The sequence below is a fragment of the Epinephelus fuscoguttatus genome, linkage group LG10, assembly GCF_011397635.1.
Source record: "Epinephelus fuscoguttatus linkage group LG10, E.fuscoguttatus.final_Chr_v1".
NCBI classification, from domain to species: domain Eukaryota; kingdom Metazoa; phylum Chordata; class Actinopteri; order Perciformes; family Serranidae; genus Epinephelus; species Epinephelus fuscoguttatus.
In genome coordinates this window covers 19,684,578-19,707,539 of record NC_064761.1, presented here as the reverse complement: position 1 = coordinate 19,707,539, position 22,962 = coordinate 19,684,578, and the positions used below count along the sequence as shown (strand labels likewise).

The 22,962-nt window shown below is 41.3% G+C and overlaps 1 protein-coding gene across 1 annotated transcript; it reads left to right on the top strand.

Annotated features, from left to right (window-relative positions):
- The first annotated feature begins 2,621 nt into the window (after positions 1-2,621).
- On the top strand, positions 2,622-22,953 carry LOC125895750 (disabled homolog 2-like). The gene is made up of 10 exons (XM_049587840.1): positions 2,622-2,772; positions 2,947-3,106; positions 9,112-9,251; positions 15,148-15,246; positions 15,829-15,960; positions 16,068-16,166; positions 16,244-16,291; positions 16,395-16,445; positions 17,246-17,336; positions 21,758-22,953. Exons 2-10 carry the CDS (start codon positions 3,022-3,024, stop codon positions 22,174-22,176), a joined length of 1,164 nt encoding a protein of 387 aa, XP_049443797.1. The 5' UTR covers positions 2,622-2,772; positions 2,947-3,021; the 3' UTR covers positions 22,177-22,953.
- Positions 22,954-22,962: the final 9 nt, after the last annotated feature.

Here is a 22,962-nt window from a genome sequence, read left to right as displayed (position 1 = left end):
ACAGTCCTGTCCAGCCACATTTCATATTGTCCTTCAGTGGCATTTTCCATCTATCTCCCAGTTTCCTCTGTCCTTCCCTCCTTTTCCCACCACCTGACTGCCCCACTCATCTCCTCACCTGCATCCTGATCCCTCATCAGCTACTCACTACATTCACCGGCCCAGATCCACCACAGATGTTCCTCTGCCAGACTGCCAAAGTTGCCATGAGCTTCTTTTTTCAGCCTGTTTTCTGCAAATCTGTTATCTGAGATCTTATCCACAGGATCTGTTTTTGACTTGTTGCCAGCCCCTCTGGATTTGTTTGCGTGTTTGGACTGCCTTCCAGGTTTTGATCCTTGGCTGCCTCTTTCCTCTGTAAGCATTTGTGCCTCCAGTCTTTCAATGAATCCCTGAACCTGTATCACTCTGCATCTGCTGGTGCTACTCCTTCCTTTGTTCCCTGCATTCACCTGTCGTGACAAGCATTACTATTATAAGCAAGTACACTCTCACAGTTCCACAGTAGGCTCTTGTTTTAGTCTGTCCCCCAGTTTTATGGAAATGCAAAAATTAAATGATGCATGCTTATTGAAGTGTGAAATACTACATTTTACTGCAAAGCAACTCAGAGTCCTTTATGAAGTGGTATACATGCATGGTAGGGTTGTAAGAGCATGAGATTTTCACATGATATCGCAGTTTCACGGAATCACGATTATAAAGAATTTATGTTATCAGTCAGAATGAGCCTTAAAGGAATGAATACGGAGGGATTATTGTTGGTTGAACAAATATTTTATTACTATAATTGAAACTTGAAACCATTTTGTTAACTGAACTGTGTAAAAAGTCTCCCCTTAGAAAATAAAAAAAGGGGAGATTCAACATCCAGTTGCATTTTTTTTTCAATATCATAGACATGGTGTGTGTTTGGGATACAGGTCATGGAAACTACGGATTAAATAGTCAACTGATCCCATTAAGAAGAACAATGTATTCAGACAGTTTTTGTGAATTTCATAGTACGATTGCAGCCACAGCGATGTGTCACATTTTAGCCATTTTTCTATTGTTATAGCGCCACCCAGTTGCTAACTGGAGTTAAATTTCTCCAGTCACTTTGAGGCGTCCTGTTCTACATATTTACCAAGTTTAGTAAAAATCAATATGGCGGTTAGGCCTAGATAAGAAATTAGCTCTCTAGCGCCCCCATTTTGTTTGATGGGGTCAATAATGGAGGGGTCCCCTCAGATTATGTGTGGTCATATGCCTACAAAGTTGCGTGGTGATCGGTGAAACCCTTGAGATGTTATACACCTTTATGTGATGAGCCACGCCCTCCGCAATATTCATTGCCTTATAGAAGCTCAGTTTTAGTAAGTTTTCCAACTTTTGCCAAGAGGGAACTTTATATACTGGTCCCTAGATTATGTTCACCGAGTTTCATGCAGATCGGTCAAACTTCCTAGGAAGAGATCGATTTGAAGTGTTTTTCAAAAAATTCAAGATGGCGGAAAATCTATATAACCGGAAGGTATAGGTTCTTGAGGCAGATTAGTTCCTCGTGAGGCGAGGCATCTCTGTGCAAAGTTTCATGTCTCTACGACATACGGGGCATGAGATATGCCCATTCAAAGTTTGCAATTTCAATCAGTTGCTGTAGTGCCCCCCTTTGGGCATTGAAATTATATGTATATATATATATATATATATATATATCTTACTATATATATCATTATATAGTAAGATAAGATAAGCAAATGTACATGGTATGAGAACCGTCAACTTATACATCACAGTATATCTTAGAACCAGCATATTGCTGCAGCCCTAATGCATAGGTATAGATTTCGGGGGCGATGCAGGAGAAGCGTCCCCCCCTTAATATCTAGAACATGCATTTTTCCCCCTTAACAAATACATGAAAGTACAAAATTTAAGACGACAACACCATAAATTAATAAAGAAAAGCACAAATTGGTGAAAACTATTAATCAGAATGCAGGAAATCAAGTGTTTGGTGCTCAAAATTTTCTGGTGGAGAACCCCAAAACCCCCTTTTTGATATGTGTCCCCCCTAATGTTAAAACAAAACCTACTCCTTTGTATACGAGACATTACATAACATCATCGTGCGCAATTATTTCTGGCACAAGATGTTCCCTTTCTCTCTGATGGGTTCATGAACTGCTGCCCATTAAATCCTTCAAGTGCTAACTAAGGTTTAAAAGTTGTTTAAACAGTCCTTTATTTGGAGCGTCTGTGTCTAAGGCTGTTGCTGCAGCGGCCTGGGTTCGACTCCAGCCTGTGGGCCCCTTGCTACATGTCATTCCCTCTCTCTCTCTCCCTCCCCCTTTCACACTTAGCTTTCCTGTCAATTAAAGGCTAAAATGCCCCTTAAAAAACAAACAAAAAAAAAAACAGTCCTTTATTAGCATTTACTGTTTTTTGGTCCCTTTCAACCATCATTCCCACTGAGGTTTTCGGCTAGCTCGATGTTTTTTTGGTAGCAAGACTCATTTAGTTCAACTGTTATTTTAAGAAATACCACCCAAGCCTGTCCTTGAGGGAAATACATGACCTCACCACTCATCCCCGCAGAGAGACAGCACCACGAACTGACTATCCTCCCCATTAGAGCCTCCTCAGTCAGAGTTCCCATGCATTTGGGACTCCCGGCGGATGTTAATATATCACCATTGAATCTGCAGCTTGACCTTTGACTCTGAGAAGTTTCAGCTCTGAGTCGAGCCAAGCTGCAGGGTCAGAGCAGAGACAAGCTCCCAGCAGGTGAGGTGGATCAAACAGTTTCTCTTCTGCTTTCTGGAAAACAAAAATACAGATTCAGATGGGGTTTTTTCTTTGCACTTTGTTTTAAATGTCTGACATTTTTTAAGTTTCTCTGCATCGACCGTGATGTCTTTCCCTCAAGTTGCTGAACTGATGTGGACCACTCTCTTGCAGAAAACAAGTGACAGCTACATTTCTCTCACTGCATCCTGAAGCCCCCCAGCCTTGAATTTCCAAACAGACCTCGTCATGATGGAGATGGAACAAACGGCTGCAAGTTGTCATGAGCCGAGCCAAACTTCTGTCAGGAACTGGCGGTCCTCCAGCACAAGAGGTATGAGTGCTCGGCTGCTGTTAACTGTCAGGTTTGGATCTCAGAAGAAAAATTAAGCTTAGAGTTCTTCTTTTGGCTGTATCCTATGGCTATGACCTAAAAAAAACCTGCTGAATGCACAGTCTCTTACCTTTATTTCAGACAGCTTGGCAGGCTACTTTAATTCTTTCAATTTCAGTAGTTACACCATAATCAAAATGTATTAATTCTGTGTTTTCTTGTGTGGCCTTATGCTTTGTTAAAAGAGAACAACTTTGCTATCTGAGATTTCTATTTCACCCAGATATAAACTTAACATCAATATTTTCAACATCTCCAAGGACACAATGCAGACACAGAGCAGCTATTTGCTCTCAGTAACAACTCTTTCCAGAAGAAATTTATTAGGTTTTCACAACTACAATATCATTATAGAAACTGTTATGGTGATTATTTAATCCTGCTGACTGTAATGACACTTGATTTATAGCCTACTGTTTGTTTGTGAGAGTTCCTTCCAAAATGGAGCCAAATCCACAAATAATTCTTATTTTGGCTTCACTGTGCCTCTGAACTCTCATCTAATCTTTTCCACTGACTATGTGCCAATGACTGTGTATAAAGATGGACACCACATCTCCACTTCCTTCCACTGTACCTAATTGAAGCCCAAACATCATGGATACAGCCGCTGCCGTCTTGTGCTTGTGACGTCATTTTGAATTCCGAATCTGTGCACTAATGATCTCCACTGGTATCTAGCTCCCGCCCATACACGTGTCAGACCAACCCAGTCTAACTCCAAAGTCGTCGAAATCCAGTGCTTGGGCAGTGATTTGCAGCGTCAGACACTGACAAAGAAAGCCATCCATTAACGTCGGCATGATACACAGCTGGTCGCCATTATAGTTTAACATCACTTGGCGGTGTGGGGGGGGAAGTGGTGGGACAAGAATGAAGATGGAGGCGGCGAAAGTCCAAATAGGGTCGGAGGGGTGGCGAATGGGTTCAACAACCACCAACCTGCACCCGGGAGAGCGGTGTTCACCTCCCCTTAAGATTCTAAAGCCAAACCCTGTTCTTTTTTCCTGAACCTGACCACGTGTTTTTGTTGCCTAAACCCAACCATGTGTGTTTGTTGTTGGAGGGAAAAAGACATCAGTTCGCATCGTTGTACTGATGTAGTGTTTTTAGAAGAAAGGTCTGGCTGCGCCAACTCTCACTTTAAGATTGGAGAAAAAATACGCCCTGGCTGCTTGTATTTCTTTCAACCAATCACAATCGTTCTGGGCGGTGCCACAGCAACGGCACGCTTGCAAAAATATTGCCGGGGGGAAACAGGTTTTGGTGTAACACGCCCACAAAAATATCGCCTACAGGACGCGAACCGTGGCAGAAAAATGGCTACATCCCCGCAAGATCAAACACCGCAAAAGTTAGTAAAGGACGCATTGAAAACTGCTACACAACCGGAGGTGGTAGGGCGGGACTTCAGCAGGTGGCTCGTTCCGCCCGATGAGAGGCTGATCTATGCAGCGAACTTCCGCCCACGCAGGTTATGTGACGTCCATCTTTATAAACAGTCTATGCTCTGTACGCAATCTCTCTGCTTCTAAAACTTGCTTCACCTTTTGTATGAACACATAGTAACTAGAACAGCACTTCTAGAAGGCAATATGGGCTAATGCTAAGGGTGGCGTCATCCATAGGGGGCGCCACAAATGGGGGGGAAAAAAAACCTAAATGCTCATCTTTTACATTTTTTTACTAATAGTATAACTACTATTATTTTGAAATTGGAAATGCACTGATCCAGCTTTTTCAGTTTCGATACCAATCCCAATGCTGTGGCTTTGAGTATCAGCAGATACCCGATACCGATCCGATGCCATGGTTGACCTAAAAAGCTATATATCTTTACATGTAGAACAGAAAAGACTAGAGGCATCAGGCATTGATGACTACACAGTTCTTTCCTAAGATAAAATGAAACAAGATGAAACAGATTAATGCAACAATGAACTATTTATTTTTAACAAAAATAAACAATTGTGCAACAGCAGCTGAAATACCTCCACACAGCAGATTCTCTCCTTTGCTCCATGACATATGAGGTAGCTCGCGTCACAATAGCTTTAAAGGGAAAGGATCGCCTCAGGTATAGGTTGCATTGTCCGATACCCGATCCATCTATTTTGATGATATTGGGGCTGATATTCAATCCAGATATTGGATCGGTGCATCCCTATTTGAAATATTACATAAGGCCACAACAACATAACAACAACACAGCCTACTAAATAATAGAGAGACTTTTTTTCTGAGTTAGTTATCCAGCGTCACATGAGCCCAGAAACACACTGTATCATTATAATATCAAAACAACAAAAGTTCTCTGGTGCCCACATAGCAACCACTACACCACTGGGAGGAGGGTATGTGGAAAGACAGAACATGAAAAAAAGAGTTTGTGTTGAAATCAGCAGGAGGAGAGCTTGTTATTGTTACCTCTAAGCAGCCGGTGGCCTCAACGAACAGCCCACGGAGGTTGAATTTATTTATAGCGTAAAGCGTTCAAGCTCTATTCAGTAAAAATTAAGCTTGCCTAGGCCACCAAATGTGCTAGGGCCGTCACTGGCGCAGACGTCCGCCTTCCCACAATTTTAACAAAAATGAAAAATAAGTTGTGTATCAGCTGTAAGATTGGGATTGGCCCATGCTACACCCTTTTCAACAAGTTTTTATGACAGTTGGGCCTGTCGTTTTTTGTAATCCTGCTGACAAACAAACGAACTAAGTCAACCAAACACATAACCTCCTTAGTGAAGATAAGCAGAGGCAAAATTAAGGATAAATTAGCACTGATTTTGCTTTGATTTTGACCCTTCTTTTGAGAAAATGTGTCTATTATGAGTTCCCCCAGCTTTATGGAAGTTCAGTACTTAATCACTGGAGTACCCCTTTAATTCACATTAATCTGTAAAAGGGAATTCTTTTTGTTTTAGTTTGGTGATACAACTTTGTGTGAAGAAATCACTAACATGGGGCTATTGGATATATAACTTTGAAATTAAACAGTACACTGTTAGAACTACTGTACTGTCCAGTACAGTACAGTCCAGTATCCAGTACAGTACAGTACAGTACAACACAACGTGTCCTCTGGTCTGATGACTGAGTTTGTTAATATCTGATGGGAAACGGGAGCGTTTTCAGGTGTTTGTTTTGTTCTTCCTTGTTCCTCCTTCATGCACTGCTGGAGGGTGTCCAGCTGTTCCAGCTGTTTGAGGAGCACACTGTTGATGTCATTTGTTGAGTTCTAACATTGGTATCTTACTGGAAATCCTTTCACACGTCTCCAGCTTCATGTCAAACCAGATAAATGCTGATGTGGTGTGAATTACAGCTCATAAATCTCCTCAGGTTTCTTCATTTTCAAACAGCTGCTTTGTCATCAAAGCTGTTTGTTCTCGTTTCTGTATGCTTCAGGAATTTAAATCTTACACAATGCACTTTACACACTTCTCAGACACATTAACCACCAGCCACTGTGAGCAATGATGATTTTAGGAGAATATGATCACTCTGAGAGACTATATTCCAATTCTGTTCCTATAAACCCAGCAGTAAACCTGCTCAGTCACACTGTTATGATGAAATACCGGTGCGAGGATTGTAAAAGCTGGTGATGCCTCTGAAATCAGACGCTGTGTTCTAGACATACCTCAGTTGCTTTTTGGTGTTAGTAGAAAGTCATTTGTTTGTCGTGTAGCCTACACTGACTTTCTGGACCTGACGTCACACAGTGGTGTACAGTAGAAGAAATGTAACAGACTGCAAATAAAGAGCAGAAAACCCAACAATGGCCAACAGCAAATACATCCACTCTCAGCTCGACCAGTGATTTAGAGTTTTGTTAGTTCACTAACGTATGAGAGCCTGAACATGCAGAGCTTTAAAAGTGACCACAAGCATCTTGAACTGGATTCAGAATTTGATGAGAGGCAGAGAGAGACAAATCAAGAGAGGTGTCACATGGGAGCTTTTAAGAGACTTGATCAAAAGATTTTCAGCGGCACTGTGGAGCACTGCTGACTTGCTTTGGTTTAGTTTGGTTTGGTTTATTTGCAGCACTTGGGTGTATTTATAAAATCCAACATATCAGACATTGTGTGTGACAGAGTAATAAAATCCTCGACTTAAAATACCTCTCAGACTTCACCTGTCAAGGAACAGACTTGCCCAGCTGTTTCCTGAATTTGATCCAACCTGTCAAATCTTTTCCACTCATTTTGGCCATGCCCAATGATGGGACAATTTTAGGGCAAGATTTTTGAGACATTTTTGTGCATGTGTAATAAAACCATAGACCCAGAGCCACAGTTGGCAATATTTGGTGTGGCCCAAAGAGATCTGGGTCTCTCCCGACCCCAGACCCATGCTTTGGCCTTTTCATCATTGTTAGCAAGATGTCTCATTCTTTACAACTGGAAGTCTAATCCGTCCCCTCTGTTTGAACGCTGGGTCAATGATGTCATGACTCACTTGGAGTGGGAAAAGCTCAGATATACCACTCAAGGTCTGTCACTGAATTCCATAAAGTGTGGCAACCATTTCTGGACTATTTTAATAATGTCTATGCTTCAAGACATGTGATTTATTGCCTATGGAAATGTAATAGTCTTGGGGAGGGGCGGGTTTGGATGTTGTGGGTTCAGAGCGTATATGCTCCATGTTTCTTGTTTCTTGGTTTTTCTAAAAAAAAAAAACAATAATAGACTTATTAATGTTGTTTATCATGTCGTTGCCAAAGACCCACCACCTTTTAGTAAGCAGGAGAGCAAAGAATAATAAAAACAAAAAATGGGAAAACTTTACCCATAACAACAGAAAATACATAAAAATTCAGGCTGGTAAGAACCATCCCAGACGCCGCAAATTCACATTATAAAACAAAAGTTGCATGGCTTATGATTTCTTTCACTGAAGACAAAATCCATCTGGATTTGATAAGAGTGTTGCAAGTTTTTGGGAGGCAGAAATCACTTTATTTATGGTGCGAACATCAGTGAGTGCAAGAGTAAAACATGCAGTGAGATATCAGTGTTACGCGATCCTGCAGCCATCATCTGTTCTATATCACGTATCCTTCAGGCTTTTATTGCAAAATATTTTTCCAAGGCCTTCAGTCAGTCCTCTCTAACGCTCCTCCATGTAATGGGACAGAGATTTGTTCGCCAGTTGTCTGTCACAAAGGGACATACCCTACTAAAGTTCACCGTCGTCAGCAGAATATTTATAACCCACTCACAAAAAAAATCCACATTCAACACAGCAGTGACAAGTGGGCATAACAGGAAATTCAATGCCTGAGTGAAAATACAAATTATCTGCCATCACACCAGCAGCCTGTGCTCCAAAAATGAGCTTCTTAGGGGTTAATTTTAAAAGTGATTTAGCTTTTGATGATCACTAGCTCAGGTCACTGACTTGTCTTTTTGTTGGACTGTGAAATGCAGACATGTATTTGTGCTGAACATTAAACTAAACAGTGACTAAAAGTCAGTAAACTCTTACACCACGTGAATGAAGCTGTTTAAGAGCCGACCTTTGTTACAGCAGTGCATACTGACATTTCCATAATCGCTGAATTACGGTTTTCATTCCAGGAAATGAGATGAAACATTGACCAAAGGATCAGTCAAACGCTCGCTCAGCAATTTCCCTACACACACAGAAAACACAAACACTCATATACTTGTGCTGATTATCCATTTGCTCACACAAACATTATTGACACAGAGAACACATATACTACTCTCTGTGCTAACACAGTGGCATTACAGTAAAAGACAGAAGTGTAAACATATTAAAAACATAAATATACATGTACTTAAGTCAGATCATGACACAAACATAACTGAGACACAACTAACACAAATATACACAGACAAGCATGTCCCTCTTCTTACGCAGATCAATCCTCACAGTTTGACCCCTTTATCACTCCTCTTTGTGTTTCCCAGGAGGAACCAGGACACCCAGTGACACCACATCCCGTTTCCATGGAGATGGGGTTCGCTACAAAGCCAAGCTGATAGGCGTGGACCCAGTACCTGATGCCCATGGGGAGAAGATGTGCTGGGACTCTATGATGAAGCTAAAGGTAGTCGGTCTGTCTCGTCACGGCCAAAACAAATGTACTGCCTGTCTGCTCTTAATCAGAGCTGGTTAAAAGTCAGTGACATGATCCTCTCATCCTCCACAACCTCAGTCATTTTATCAGGACAGATAATTAAAGGTAAACATATCACTGATAACATATGACCAGTGAGATTAAAGTTGCCTATACTGAATGAGATCATTATGGAAATAGATGATGTCCTATTTCATACCAGTGGAATTAAAAAATTCCAGAACTTAACTAATGAAGGCTGCATTAAACAATCAGTCCATATGTTTATGTCAACATATTCTATCCAAAGACACTGTCTGTAAAAAGTAGTTCAACCCAAAGTCAATGAAAGCAGATTTGATGTGGCTTTTTAGATGCTGATCAACAGAAAAATAGCCTTTCATATTAAAGTGAGAATAGGTCTTCATAGGATGTAGGATGGAGTTGACCAGTCCAGGGTCTAGATCTTGGTCCAGTCGAGCATTTGTGACTGGACTGAGGATCTACCTTAAAGGGACATTGTGTAACATTTTCAGTTGTTTATTGGCAAAAATTGATGTCTGCATTCATAAATATGTCATCACTGGTGTACTATTATCTCCACCAATAATCTGACTTATTCTCGTAAAAGGAGAATTTCGGATTTGTTTGTACATTGTGCGGGTAAGTTGTCTGGGGGGTTCCATTACGTTTCGCCATCTTGAGAATACACCCTCCAGCAAGGGACATACAGCACCGCCTTCGGTGTTTTCGTTGAGAGCCAGGCCAGCACTGCGTGACTGAGGAGCCGAAGGAGAGGAGGCGCTTTGCTACTACCCTGGCAAATTTGAAACAAAGTCCCACTCTTTAAGCATAATGCAGGATCATGCATATGCAGCATCATAGGAGACGGAATCCTCGTCGCCAAGAAAGCGCAAAAGGGAACAGAAAAGGCAGCGTGACCGGCGAATTAAAAAAACTTTCCCAGGTAGAGAGAGCTGCTGAGGGAGAATGGTAATGCAATCACAGGCCAGCGCCGCTGTTAGCTGTTAGTTGCTGTTAGCAGCCAGTCGCTAACAGCCTCATCCCTCTCCTCGCATCACTGCGCCACTGTTAGCTGTTAGTCGCTGTTAGCCGCTGTTAGCGCTGGCCTGTGATTGTATTAGCTTTCTCCTTCAGCAGCTCTCTCCACCTGGGAAAGGCAACCCCAGTGCTGCCCCTTGTTTTTTTAATTCGCCAGTCATGCTGCCTTTTTGATTCCCTTTTGCACTTTCTTGGCGACGAGGATTCCGTCTCCCGTGATGCTGCATAATACATGATCCTGCATTATGCTCAAAGAGCGGGACTATGTTATGCAGCTGTAGTGCCGCTGGCCACTAACAGCTGTTAGCGGTGCAGTAATGCGAGGAGAGGGATGAGGTGTGTGAGGTTGAGCCACTTGTCAGTTGTCAAAGGACAAGACGTGATTGGTTTGTTTCAATTTACATCCGCCCCAACAGTCCTACGTTGTAAACACAGCCAGCATGGTGAGGAGGGGGTTTGTCAACTCGCGTCGCGTGTGTCTGTGTAAGAGCCTGAATGAATACTCCATGTAGTATCGGATGACATGGTTTCATCAGTGTTATCATAGCTTTTTGGTACACAGCGGCTACAGTTGTTGCAATACGTGTTTGAAACAGTGAGGCGCTAGAGTGCGCCATCTGTTTGAATACAATATATGATTTCAACGTTAAATGGGAGAAATTCCTACACACTGTGGCTTTAATGACTTGGAGAGATGTGATGTTGTGGCACGGTGGTGGAGTGGTTAGCATTGTCACCTCACAGCAAGAGGGTTCCTGCTTCAAATCCAGGGTGGGGGTTTGCATGTTCTACCTGTGTCAGCGTGGGTTTTCTCCAGATTATCCAGCTTCCACCCACAGTCCAAAGACATGCAGGTTAATTGGTGACACTAAATTGTCCGTGGGTGTGAATGTGAGTGTGAATGGTTATCTGTCTCTGTGTGTCAGCCCTGTGATAGTCTGGTGACCTGTCCAGGGTGTACCCTCCCTCTCGCCCAATGTCAGCTGGGATAGGCTCCAGACCCCTGGGACCCCAAAAAGGATAGGTGGTTATGGACAATAAATGAACATAAAAACATCATTTTCCATCGTCTGAAATCGCCTGACCAAATCACAAACTAGTAGCACAATTACATGTTCCAGTTAGAGCAATGGAACATGTGACATAGTGATGAATAACGGAAAACTGTGAACAAACTGCATCATTGTACAAAACAAGAAAAACATGTTGGCCAACGCTGTTCAATTAGTTAGTTAGTTAGTCTTACCGATAATATCAGTATGTTGGCCGATTCTCATATTTCATTTTAAAGCCTATATTGGCCAATACCGTTGATGTGCCAATATTATTGTGCATCACTACTCAGAAAGTCTAAACCAAACTAGACTATAACTAAACTATCGACATAAAAATAGTTCTAAATGAGCATTCACAAATATGTTTTAGCTCAAGATGGCTCCTCTGCAGCGGGCTATTTATGATTATTTGGTACTAAAACATTGCAGCGTTGGCAGTGAAAGCGAACAAATCTGTCCAAGCACTGTTAAATTCTGCATTTCCCTCTGAGACTTTTACTTTTATGGATTTGGAATACATTGCTAGCCTAGCTACGAACTAGACTCAAGACTAGGCACTGTTCTTGGTTTGGCAAAATTTTGAGGAAAAGTTCACCAGGCCGTAGACATATGACGCAAATTTCAGTGAAATTTTTTATCAAAGCCACAGACAACCACTGGAGAGGGGCTAATGAGCCACATATGGCTCCAGAGCTACAGGTTGCCTTCCCCTGATCTAGGCAAACAAGGAGCGGCTATGGCTCAGGAGGTAAAGTAGGACGATTGGCTTTTCATTCCCCAGCTCCTCCAGTCTGCATGTTAAAGTGTTCTTGGGTAAGATACTGAACCCCAGTTGCTTTCAATGGCTGTTCCATCAGTGTGTAGTAGCAGTGGCAGGTGGCACCTTGTATGACCTTGGCCACCAGTGTGTGAATGTGAGCATGAATAGTTGAATACGACTTGGTTGGAAGACTAGAAAGGCACAACACAAGTTCAAGTCCATATACAAGTGTTGCAGGTTTCACCATTTTAAGGTCAAGGCGTTTTCTATTTGAAATAGCAGGAAAGGCCAAAACTGCTTTTGACTTGTTGATCTTTGAAAATGCCTCAGCGACTCTCCTCTTTATGGTCATCATCTCAAACCTGCCTCACATTAGACAAACAGTTGTGACTGATAGGTCACATCTCAAGTTGCTGTAAATCTCTCCAAAGCAGAGGAGGACCAGACACATCTGCCAGAGCAAATAAAACACAAGCTTTCAGAGTCATCTGGTTCCCAAGCTACTTTTTTGGTAGATCCATGTCAAAAAAGCCCCATGAAGTCTACTGTGATTGAATGTAAGGCAATGAAATATGGTCATTTCATAGGCACACCAGTACAAAAAAAATTACCTCAGTATCAGGTACTTTTCTGGGGGTATAAACTACAGCATTTAAACTGAGTTCCTCAAATCAAAAAGGAGTTATTGGAAAATTCTTGCCATAGAAAGGGAGGCTTCATGCGTCCTGACCTGTTCATGACATCGAGCCCTCTAATCTCACAGGACTTTGTGCAATCCAGAGGGAGTGCATGTCTAGTGATATGCAACAGCTTTCAAAAAAGACAAAATAATAGAAAATAAAATGATAAAACAGATGTGGTCCACAGAGGCTGAAGACATGTCCAAAGAATGCTCCTAAAACCCAGATAATACTGGAATATCTCACGTCTAACGCGGGATTAATATTTCTGTGCTGAATCGACGCTGTACCTACGGCGCAGGCTCTGCGTCAATGTAGAGCCTATGCCATACCTTGCGCTGTAGCCTGACGTGCACCTCCCCAGAAATGTAACTACGCTTTTCCACGACAAAGACCTCCCGTCTGTTTTTGTAAGCTGAAACCATTTCCTTCGGTGGAAACAAAGCTTCTTTTTTTTTCACAGACAAGAAACAATAAATTGTGTAGACAATAAAGCCTCCACAAAATTGCATTTTATGTCTTTAGTGAGATTTATCCTTTGGGAATTTATACTTTGGGATTTATCCTGGCTTCATATGAGCAGAGGAAATCTCCGCTATTTGCTAGGTTAATTTATACAATGTAAAATACCATAGGCTTGTGCTAACAATGTTAGCATGTTATATTTGTTTGAAAAATGTGTTTAGTATAAGATAGTTGTTTTGTCAGTGAACCTTGTGAGTTGTAACGGAGCCCAAATTTGTAATATTACCTTTGTTAAATGTTGCTGTTGTCTCTGGCCTCACATGAGTAGAGAGAAGTTCGCTACCCGCTAGGCTAATTTATACAATGTAAAATTCTATAGGCTTGTGCTAAAAACATTAGCATGTTGTATTTGTGGGGACACGTATCCAGATAAAGACACGTGTTTGTCTGTGAATGCTGCGAGTGAAAGTGAAGCTGATTTCTGTACTTATGTTTGAAATTGTTGCTATAGAGTGTGCCAGGGCTGACGTCAAAACCCGGAAGTTTAGCATCGCGCTGGTTCCCGGAAGAGAAAGTGAATGTGATTTTTGTATTGTGTTTTGGATTATTTCAGAAAATAAGCTCTGTGGCTAACACAAGTTTATGATACTTACAGGTTTTGTTCAGCGAGATAATCTTCACATATGAACACCTTTCATACCGCATTTGAAGCTTAAATGCAATCGCCAGAAGTAAAAAGCTAACGTTAGGCTTTAATGGACTACATGACTACTCCACGGTCGCATGACTCTTGACGTCACCGCCACTAAGCTTTCAACTGATTTAGGCTGCTTTATTTTAAAAACATTGTATAATGGGGAAATCGGACTGTTTAAGCTAAATAAGAAGCTGTAATGGCGGACTGCCAGCACTCTCGCCTGTTTGGGGGTGATGACGTTTAATGTCCACGACATGGTTTGTAGTCGTATTGAGCAACTTGTTAGCAACCGCATTTTTTACGACACATAAAAGCTTCAAAATTCACAAGTAGAGTATTTACTGACGTGTTTTATGTCGTAGAACAAAACCTGAAACTCGCTTAAGCTTTTGTTAACCACAGACCTTATTTGAGGCATTTTACCAAAATCCCATTCAAAAAACGTATAGACTTTTAGACGAGAGAACCGGAAATGCTAAAAGCGCTAACGGAGTTCCGGGTTTACTGGCACACTCTATTAAACCATGTTTAATGTGTGTTTTGAATCAACTAAACTTTACAGCACTTCACAGAGATCCCACCGCCAACTAGTGTTTTGGAGGTGTAACTGCAGAGTTACACAGACACACCACCACACAAGTAAAAATGCTCACAACGCGTAGGCCATGTGTGTAGGCGAGGGTCTGAGGCACAAGTATAAATCCCGCTTTAATCGTAAGATAATTCACTTGGAAAAGGGCCTATGTCATTCTAAATATGCAAACAAAAAATGCTGTTTACATAACCCATATCAAATTTAGAATATTGTCATATTCAGAATAATTGTGGAATATTAGCATGCATGTAAACATAGTCACTGTCATCAAACTAAGCCTTAGTCAGAAGTTTTGGTGCCCCCCTGGTGATGTATCGAAAGAGGACACTGACAACTAAAGGTTACGAAACACTTAAGTCCCGTCTTGATTGTCTCATTATATCTGAACTTGTAATTTTGATGCTTAAGTGTTCAGTCAGTTACAGAAAAAAAATCTCAATATAAATCATCACCAGTCTAAACATCAGTTTCACTTTTGGATGTGTCTGCTACCACGCTATGAAGTCCTCTGACTGTGCTCCTGCTTTAAATCACTCAAATCTATTTTTTTTCTTTTGTCTTTGTGTGTGTTAGGGCTTTCAGGAAGTGGCAAGGAAACAGGGGAAACACAAGCAGAGAGTTTGGCTGAAAGTTTCCTCCAGCGGCCTGAGAATCCTGGACGAAAGGACCGGGGTGAATCACACTCACCCTCCCATAGCTCTTTTTCTTCTCATTGTGTTGTCCTGTCGCTGAAGCGCCCCCCTCAGGCTGATGGTTGATCTTGAAAAGTTTGTGCAACCACAACAACCATTGTGGTTTTCCCTTTGGACAAAAATACCCAACTAATGCCAGATCAGTTCTCAGGATTCCTTTGAGAGGAAAAGCAGAATATTTATACAACTGACATCAGGATCAGAGACATAAAACTGGTCCCCCAATACTGCAGTGCTTTCAAGTTTCAACAGTCTAATAACTGAGCAGTTTTCTATATTTCTGCCACATTCAACAAACTAAACTGCAAACTAAGATCTAGAAAACTCCAAAGCCAAATGTTCCCTTACAAAATGCAGAGTAACAGAAACTGTTTGAGATCAGAATAATGACAAAATAACTCAAATCTGGCTACATTTTATGGTTATGATATCTTAATTTCCCCTTTTTCTTGCAGTAATTGTAGTTTTCTGTTCCTCCATCAGTTTGTATTTATTGCTGAGTATTGGTCAGGTGGTCAACATAACTAAAAAGTCTAAATCCTCTTTGTAATCTGTTTTTTAGGCTGTGCTACAAGACCATGACAGGAGCAAGATTAGCTCCTTAAGGAAAGATGAGTCTGACCCCAGAGCTCTGGCCTACGTCTACCAACACCAAGACACCTACTGCCTCTTCTACATCAAGATGGCCAATCTGGTGACAACACAGAGTGCTACATGTCGTTTTTGTGCTGTAAATGTTGTTTGTCACCCTGCTGTGAATGTGTTTGGTGCCCAGTGTGATGTTTTGTCCGTGTTCATCAGGCAGATCCGGTCCTGGCTGACATTGGCGAGGTTTGTCAGATTGTGGATGAGGAGACGCCACAAGAACCTGCAGAGGCACTGACACAAGTCATAGAAAATGTGTGTTTATCAGTGGGGCTTTTTTTAGTCCATGGGTTCTGAATTAGACTGTGTTTAATTCTATTTGTTTTTTCCAGACCAGCTCTTTACTGCCTCTAAATGACATCTCAGCCCCTCCAGCTGAGGTAAATCAAAGAATAAAAAGATGTTTAAATGCCCCCAAATCTTTTGATGAGGTTCATCACTGAACATCTCTTTTGAGTGTACTGAATGTGCTGTTATTTTCAGGGACCAGTGTTCAGTCCACGTCCGGATTCTTCATCAGGACCATCAAACCAGGTCAAATCAACAAAACACAACATATGAATGTTTTTGAACATTTTTACCACCAACAGAAACAATAATTAGTTGACAATTCAGAGTGTCAGTGTTTTTGACTCAAATAAAGATGTCTGAATTTGACCCTGACAAAAAACAAACAAAAAAGAAAACATGATTCTGTAGAGATAAGAGAGCAGGGTTAACACATAGTGTGGAGCAGAGATACTGAACTTTTTCTTCCCAAGGACCACTTCTGCAAAACGACAGGAGGCCGGGAGCCAGTTTAACAAACAATGATTGATGATATTTATCAAATAAAATGATTAAACAAGGCAAACCCAGTCGCAGCAGCCCCACACAGGTCAGGTGTATACAAGGGAGTTTGTTGGATTTGAGGACATTCAAGACTTAGCCTACACCTCTTGCGGAGGGTCCAAGGGATCCTCCCCTTTCACTTTTCTTTTTTTTTTTTTTTTTGTGATCAACCCAGCACCCTATCATGGGCCGAATCTGGCTGAGTTACTAACCTGAGTTAGTTATCCAGCTGCTCACCTTCTAAGATCACCAACACTGTGAATAAACCAGAGGAGTCGACGCAGCATTTCTATTTTAGTTAGGCCTACATTTTTTATCATTCATGTCGTAACAGTAGTCAGCTATAAATGTGGCTCTTAACAGTGAGAACACAGTAACTTATCTACAGCTTAAAAAACAGTCAGCTAGCCTGACTGGTTGAAATATAGGTGAGTGATCAATTAAAATGTATTTTACTGTTATTAAATACATACTGCAGTGTCTCTCTGTTTCTCTTTCTACAGGCCTCCTCCAGGAATGAGCTGATGGAAGTCTTCTCTGTCCAGATGGAGGAGCCTCTGATGCCCAGTCAGAGCCCATGCACCACTCAGCCAGGTGAGTTTCAACATGAGATCGGGAACCAGTTGCAAAAAACACCTTTAAGTATGAACCTTAAGGCTTAATTTCTCCTCAGCTGAGGGAGTCACACAGTTGCAGAGAATCCCTTAAAAGGTTTCCTTTATTAAGGAAAAACTCATTTACTGTTTTGAAAGAGATTTTACAGAGGTACAAGTTTCCATGGGGATTGTTTGTTTGCTTAGACTAACATGTGTGATGCCTGTTACCATCTCACAAAGTTGTCTTGTAGTTAGATAGTGTAAAAATAGCAGAGGAAAAGAAGACAAGAAACCCATATTGGTCAAAGGAGAAAAATATACTAAAAAGCTATTAGATACTTCTGGAGGAGTACGATCATAGAAAGCACAAACTACAAAGTAAATTTGATCCCCTGCGCTGAGGCTGCGCTGAGGCTGTTTTGCTGGGGTTGGCCATGACTGGAACCTTCCACGATGTATGACAGAGCCTGGGTGGAGGTGTTACCTGAGAAGCCTGAATCAGGGCAAAATAATCTATCTCTGTTTTGCTTGGTCTCTCCCAACTTTCTTCCATATTTCACTACATTTTTAAAAATGTATAATGCATGTTTACATTACTTTTTCTTTACGTAGTTCCAGCAGTATACTTTCACAGGTGACCATGAAAGCCAACAAAGCACAGTACACAATAAATGAAGCCATTAATCTTAAGATTTTTTTTCTTTGTAATTATTGTGGCAAACATTACAGAATTGTGAGGTTTTTTTGACCAATTTTGAAGCAATTTGAAAACTTTTTTTTGTAATTTTGCAATGAATTGCGATAAACTGGACTCAGGTTGACAAGTGCACTTCCTATTTCTCCCCTTTTTTTCTGTCACGGTCAAAACATTATAAACAGAGAGGAAGGAAGTTATTTCAAGTCACATTTGTGAAACATCTACTTTAGTTTGATTCATTTGTAAAGGTAATTGGTTTGAGAGGTTTGTTCGTAGGCTTGACTGGATTGTGATTAACAAGATCGGACACACATGAAGAACCTAAATATGTTGTTAGTACAGTCCTTTTTTCCATCACATCAGAGGGAGGATTCCTACAGAGATCTGACACAGAGGTTATCAGCTTAATACCGTCACCATGCAAATAAGTATCATTAAAAACACCAGGCTGTTCCGCCATAAAACTACAGAAACATCAGCCCAACACTGACCACTTCCCTTCTCTAGATCTTGAGTTGACCCACTGTTGGCATCTCCCTTGTGTTTTTCTGAATCAGAGCACTAACACCTTTACAGTGTGTCAACACATACACACACAGATGTCACACTGTGGTGCTGAAACTGTGGTTAAGATGATTGAAGAGCTGTGGGGCCGAAAACATTGTTTACATCTTCACTGAACATTAAATGACAGTATTTCAGGCTGCAGCAGATATGAACTTATTTAATTATAATATACTGCGCATTATATATCATGAGATCAGGCAGTAAATAAGAGAGAATAAATAAGTTGGAGCCATACACTGATGCTGTACCCTGCAGCTCTCCAGCTGCTGTTCTTCAACTGACCTTTGACCTTTGACCTTTGACCTAGCGGTACAAGAGAAATACACACAGTGTCCTTTAATGTACACAGTATTTTCCCATGATCTCCCTGTTCATGTTTAATATCTGCTCTGGTAGGGAGTAGCATAGTTCCCATGGTCGCTGCCGATAAAGAGCCGCTCTTTAATATTACAGAAGAATGTGTGTTGTGTGTGTTTACTGTCTGATTGAATAAATAATCTCACAGATTTACTCTCAGCACATGCTCAGTTCCCACACTGACAGATTCAATTATCTGTCTCAACCTCCTCAAGAAGCAGAATGATAAAATCACCATGTGTGGAATTACAGAAATAAGCAAGAGTATAAACATTTTTGTCTCCATAATGAGTTAAAGTGTGAGCAGGTGGCAGTTTGATGTTCATATAAACCAACAAAGGTTTGTGGTGATGTAATGTATGCCTTCGACATCAGAGGCCCAAGTTTACATCTACATCACCTTTACATCTACATCCTGTTTGTTTTGGTCCTTTATTATCACTCAACGGTGACAGTGACCTTTCCCTGACCTTGAAGTGTTAGTTTTACTTACATAAATGAACCACACATTGACATGTACTACAGTTGGGATGCATGGATTTTAGAGGAATAATAACCAAACAATTCTTACTTACTCCTCTTCATCCCCTATGGGACATATGGCTTCATTGAGCTCCTTCCATTACATTTGATCCTTGGCAGCATGTTGAGCCTCTCTCCATGACAGGTTCTGCGCAAGGTGGTTTTGGGCTGTCCAGGTTTTCTCTTGCCTATTGGTTCCCATCTTAGCCGACTGTCATGATCCGGCCCTGCTCCATTCTTAGCACATGACCTAGCCATCTCAAACGTTTGTGTGTGATTTCTTTGGTGATGCTCTGGCTGCCTGTTTTCTTGTACAGTTGAAGGTTGGAGATTTTGTTTGGCCAGAAGATGTGGCACATCCGTCTGAGGCATCCATTGTGAAAGGCTCACACTCTCATCATGTCTGTTTTGACCACTCGCCAAGATAATAATCAAATCAAAAGCATTGCCATTTAGGAATTCCAAGGTTGCAACTAGGGTTGCAACTTGTATTAATTCTCTAAAATCTGATATAGGAAACAGAAAAGTTACAAATGTTACAGTGTCAAAATGCCAAAGTTGTCTGCTTTAAATTGCTTATTGTTTGACCAATGGACAAAACCAGTTCCAGAGCTGGAACTAATGTTTGGCATGTCTGCACGATTAATGGTGTTTGACCTTTTGGAAAATTTGTTTCTTTAGTTAGACTGAAGAATAGCATTCTCATATCTGTTCATTAGCCAGAGCTTGATTAGCCTAGCTTAGCATAAAGACTGGAAACAGGTGGAAACAGCTAGCCTAGCTCTGTCTGTAGAAAAAAAAATTCTACCAAATGTTAAAAGTTCACCAATGAAACAGTGTATGTTTAATCTGTACATAAACTAAAAGTGAACAACCAGTGTTTTTACAGGGTGTTACGAGCTTGAACTATTTCTTGACACAGACTTCCTGAAGTTTTGTCATCAGACAAGCCAAGTAGACAAGCCAAGACGATATTTTGTCAGGAGCACGACCAAACATTTAACTAAAATGGAGGGAGTCCCTGTTCCTCTTTGTCTGTCTGTCTGTCTGACTGTCTGTCGTTTAATGTTTTAACAGTTCATTCAGTTGACTTCATACTTGGCTGGTGTATTGCTGAAAACTCAAGGAAGTGCAGTGTTGAGTGTGAGCTCTTGAGATCCACAGGTCATATTTACTAGTAATTTGTTGTTGTACACTGTGTGTAGTGTACCAAGAGGGGACTCCTAATAACCGATATACCCCTGAACAGCATGCTGGGTACAGCTCGCTCTACGTTGCTAACTACGCACTCAAGAACAGATGAAGAAAGAGAGGTCAAAGATATTACATTGTAGCAAACTCAAACATTTCCGGCATCAATTAGTGTAACTTTTAAAGTGAACCCTTTTGTTCCAGGAAATAGCTTTGACCCAAATAGCTACCTGTAAGTATACTCTATGTAATGACAAGTGTACTGCTCAGGACCCAAGGAAGTGCTGTGTTGAACGTGAAGTTGTTTAGTTAAACTCGCTAAAACTTCAAGCAGCTGTACCAGAGTCCAAGCGATCAGCCCATTCGAGCCCGGTCTCAAGCCGAAGTTGTTGAAATCCAGTGCTTGGGCAGTGACTTGCGGCTTCAGAAACCAACGAAAAAAGGCATCCTTTAATGTCGGCATGATGCGTAGCCGATTGCTGTTATAGTTTAAGTGCCCGGCGGTGTCAGGGGAAACACAACGACTGTCAGAATGGGGCAAGCATCAGGGGGAAATGCAGTGGGACAAAGACAAAAGTTAAGGCAGCAAATGTCCAAGTGCAGCGGGCGGGAGGGGTGGTGGATGGGTCCAAAAAACACCAACTTTCAGAGAGCAGTGTTCACATCCCGTATGATTCTAAAGCCAAACCCTGTTCCTTTTTCCTAAACCCGACCACGTTTTTTAAAAAAAAAAGTCAATTTGCGGTGTAATACAGACGTAGTGCCTTTATTTTGAAAGTGACTGTATGTAAACATTCAATTTCTTGTAAAAATGGAAGAATATTTTGAAAGAAGACAATGCATGTAACAGGCAGAACTTGACACAGTGTCCCAGAACATCGACAACCAACGCAGACAGGTCGGATGCATGTTGGATGTGGACGTGGAAAGTCCATGACCAAAACATCATATGTGACGAGGTCAGAATGACAATGCGTTGTCCAAATAGGCACTTACATGAACGTGCACAGTCCTATTTATGTGCAATTGTACAACCGGAGCAAAAGTTTTAAAAACCTTCTATATTTATGTTCTTCCTTTCCCAGAGTCTCCAACTCCACCTCCACAGCCAATGCTCTCCGCCTCTCAGATCCTCTCCATGTTCCCCACACAGCCAATAGGGGGCTCTCCATACTCCTCACCGCCATACTCTCCCACCGCCACGCCCTGGGGCCAGCAGGGGCCTCTGGGAAATCAGTGGGCAGGTCCAGCTGTGGCACCTTGGCCCACAATGCCAGGCAGTATGGCAGCGTGGGCACCAGCAGGCATGGCAGCGCCCCCTGCAGGCGGCCAGATTCAGGCTAACGGCCCTCAGCCAGGACTCATGGGGCGAGGAAATGCACCAGCTTCACCAACTGCTGTCAACGGGTACCCTGCCCCTTTAAACTCCTTCTCCGCCCCTGCTGGAGCAACAGCACCACTGCAGTCAGTGACGCCCATCTTGGACTTGGATCCCTTCCTGTGATGAACTGGTTATAACTGAAAAAAAAAAATTGAATTGCTGCTTATAGAGAACCACTCAAAAATAATTTCAGTTTAATTTCTGGATGTTCACTTTTGTCTTTATTTACACATTTAATCAAATTGTGTTGCTGCTATTCAAGAAACCTAGAAGATGAAAACAATCCAACATGTCAGAGTTACAGTATAACATGTCTGTTTAAACTGGAAAATACAAAAGTTTCGCTGTTTCTCATAAAAGTAATTTAAGGTTGAAATCACACAATAATTATAATATAGATGTCAGCAACTGATACCAGTCATGATCTATTTCTGCTCATTTACAGTACGTTCTGCTTTATGAGTTTTATCTGATACTTGGGATAACTTTTCCTTTAATTCGTTTCTACATGTTATTTTGCTGTCTTTTAAATCAAATTAACTACAATTTGCTGTCTTATTGAAAAGTTTTGCTCATCTCTTGCACATGCAGAATAAAATGAAATACAGACCATATGTAGAAGCTTGCTTAGCTTTACGTTGTTGCTTTCTTTTTCTTTAGACTATTTGTCATTTGTCTTGTGCTTTTAACTAAAACTATGTCATTACACTTTTTTCCTAACATTTTTATTTTTTAAATACAAATGAGGAAAAAGTCTAAAACATATTGCCATAAAAACAAAATATCTTCCCTTCACTTAAAATGTCCTCACAGTGCCCTCACTCTGTACATTTTGATACGCATGATTAAAAAAAAACTGACCCTTTAAGAAGAAGTGAAACATACTGGCTGAGATCATGTTAACATATC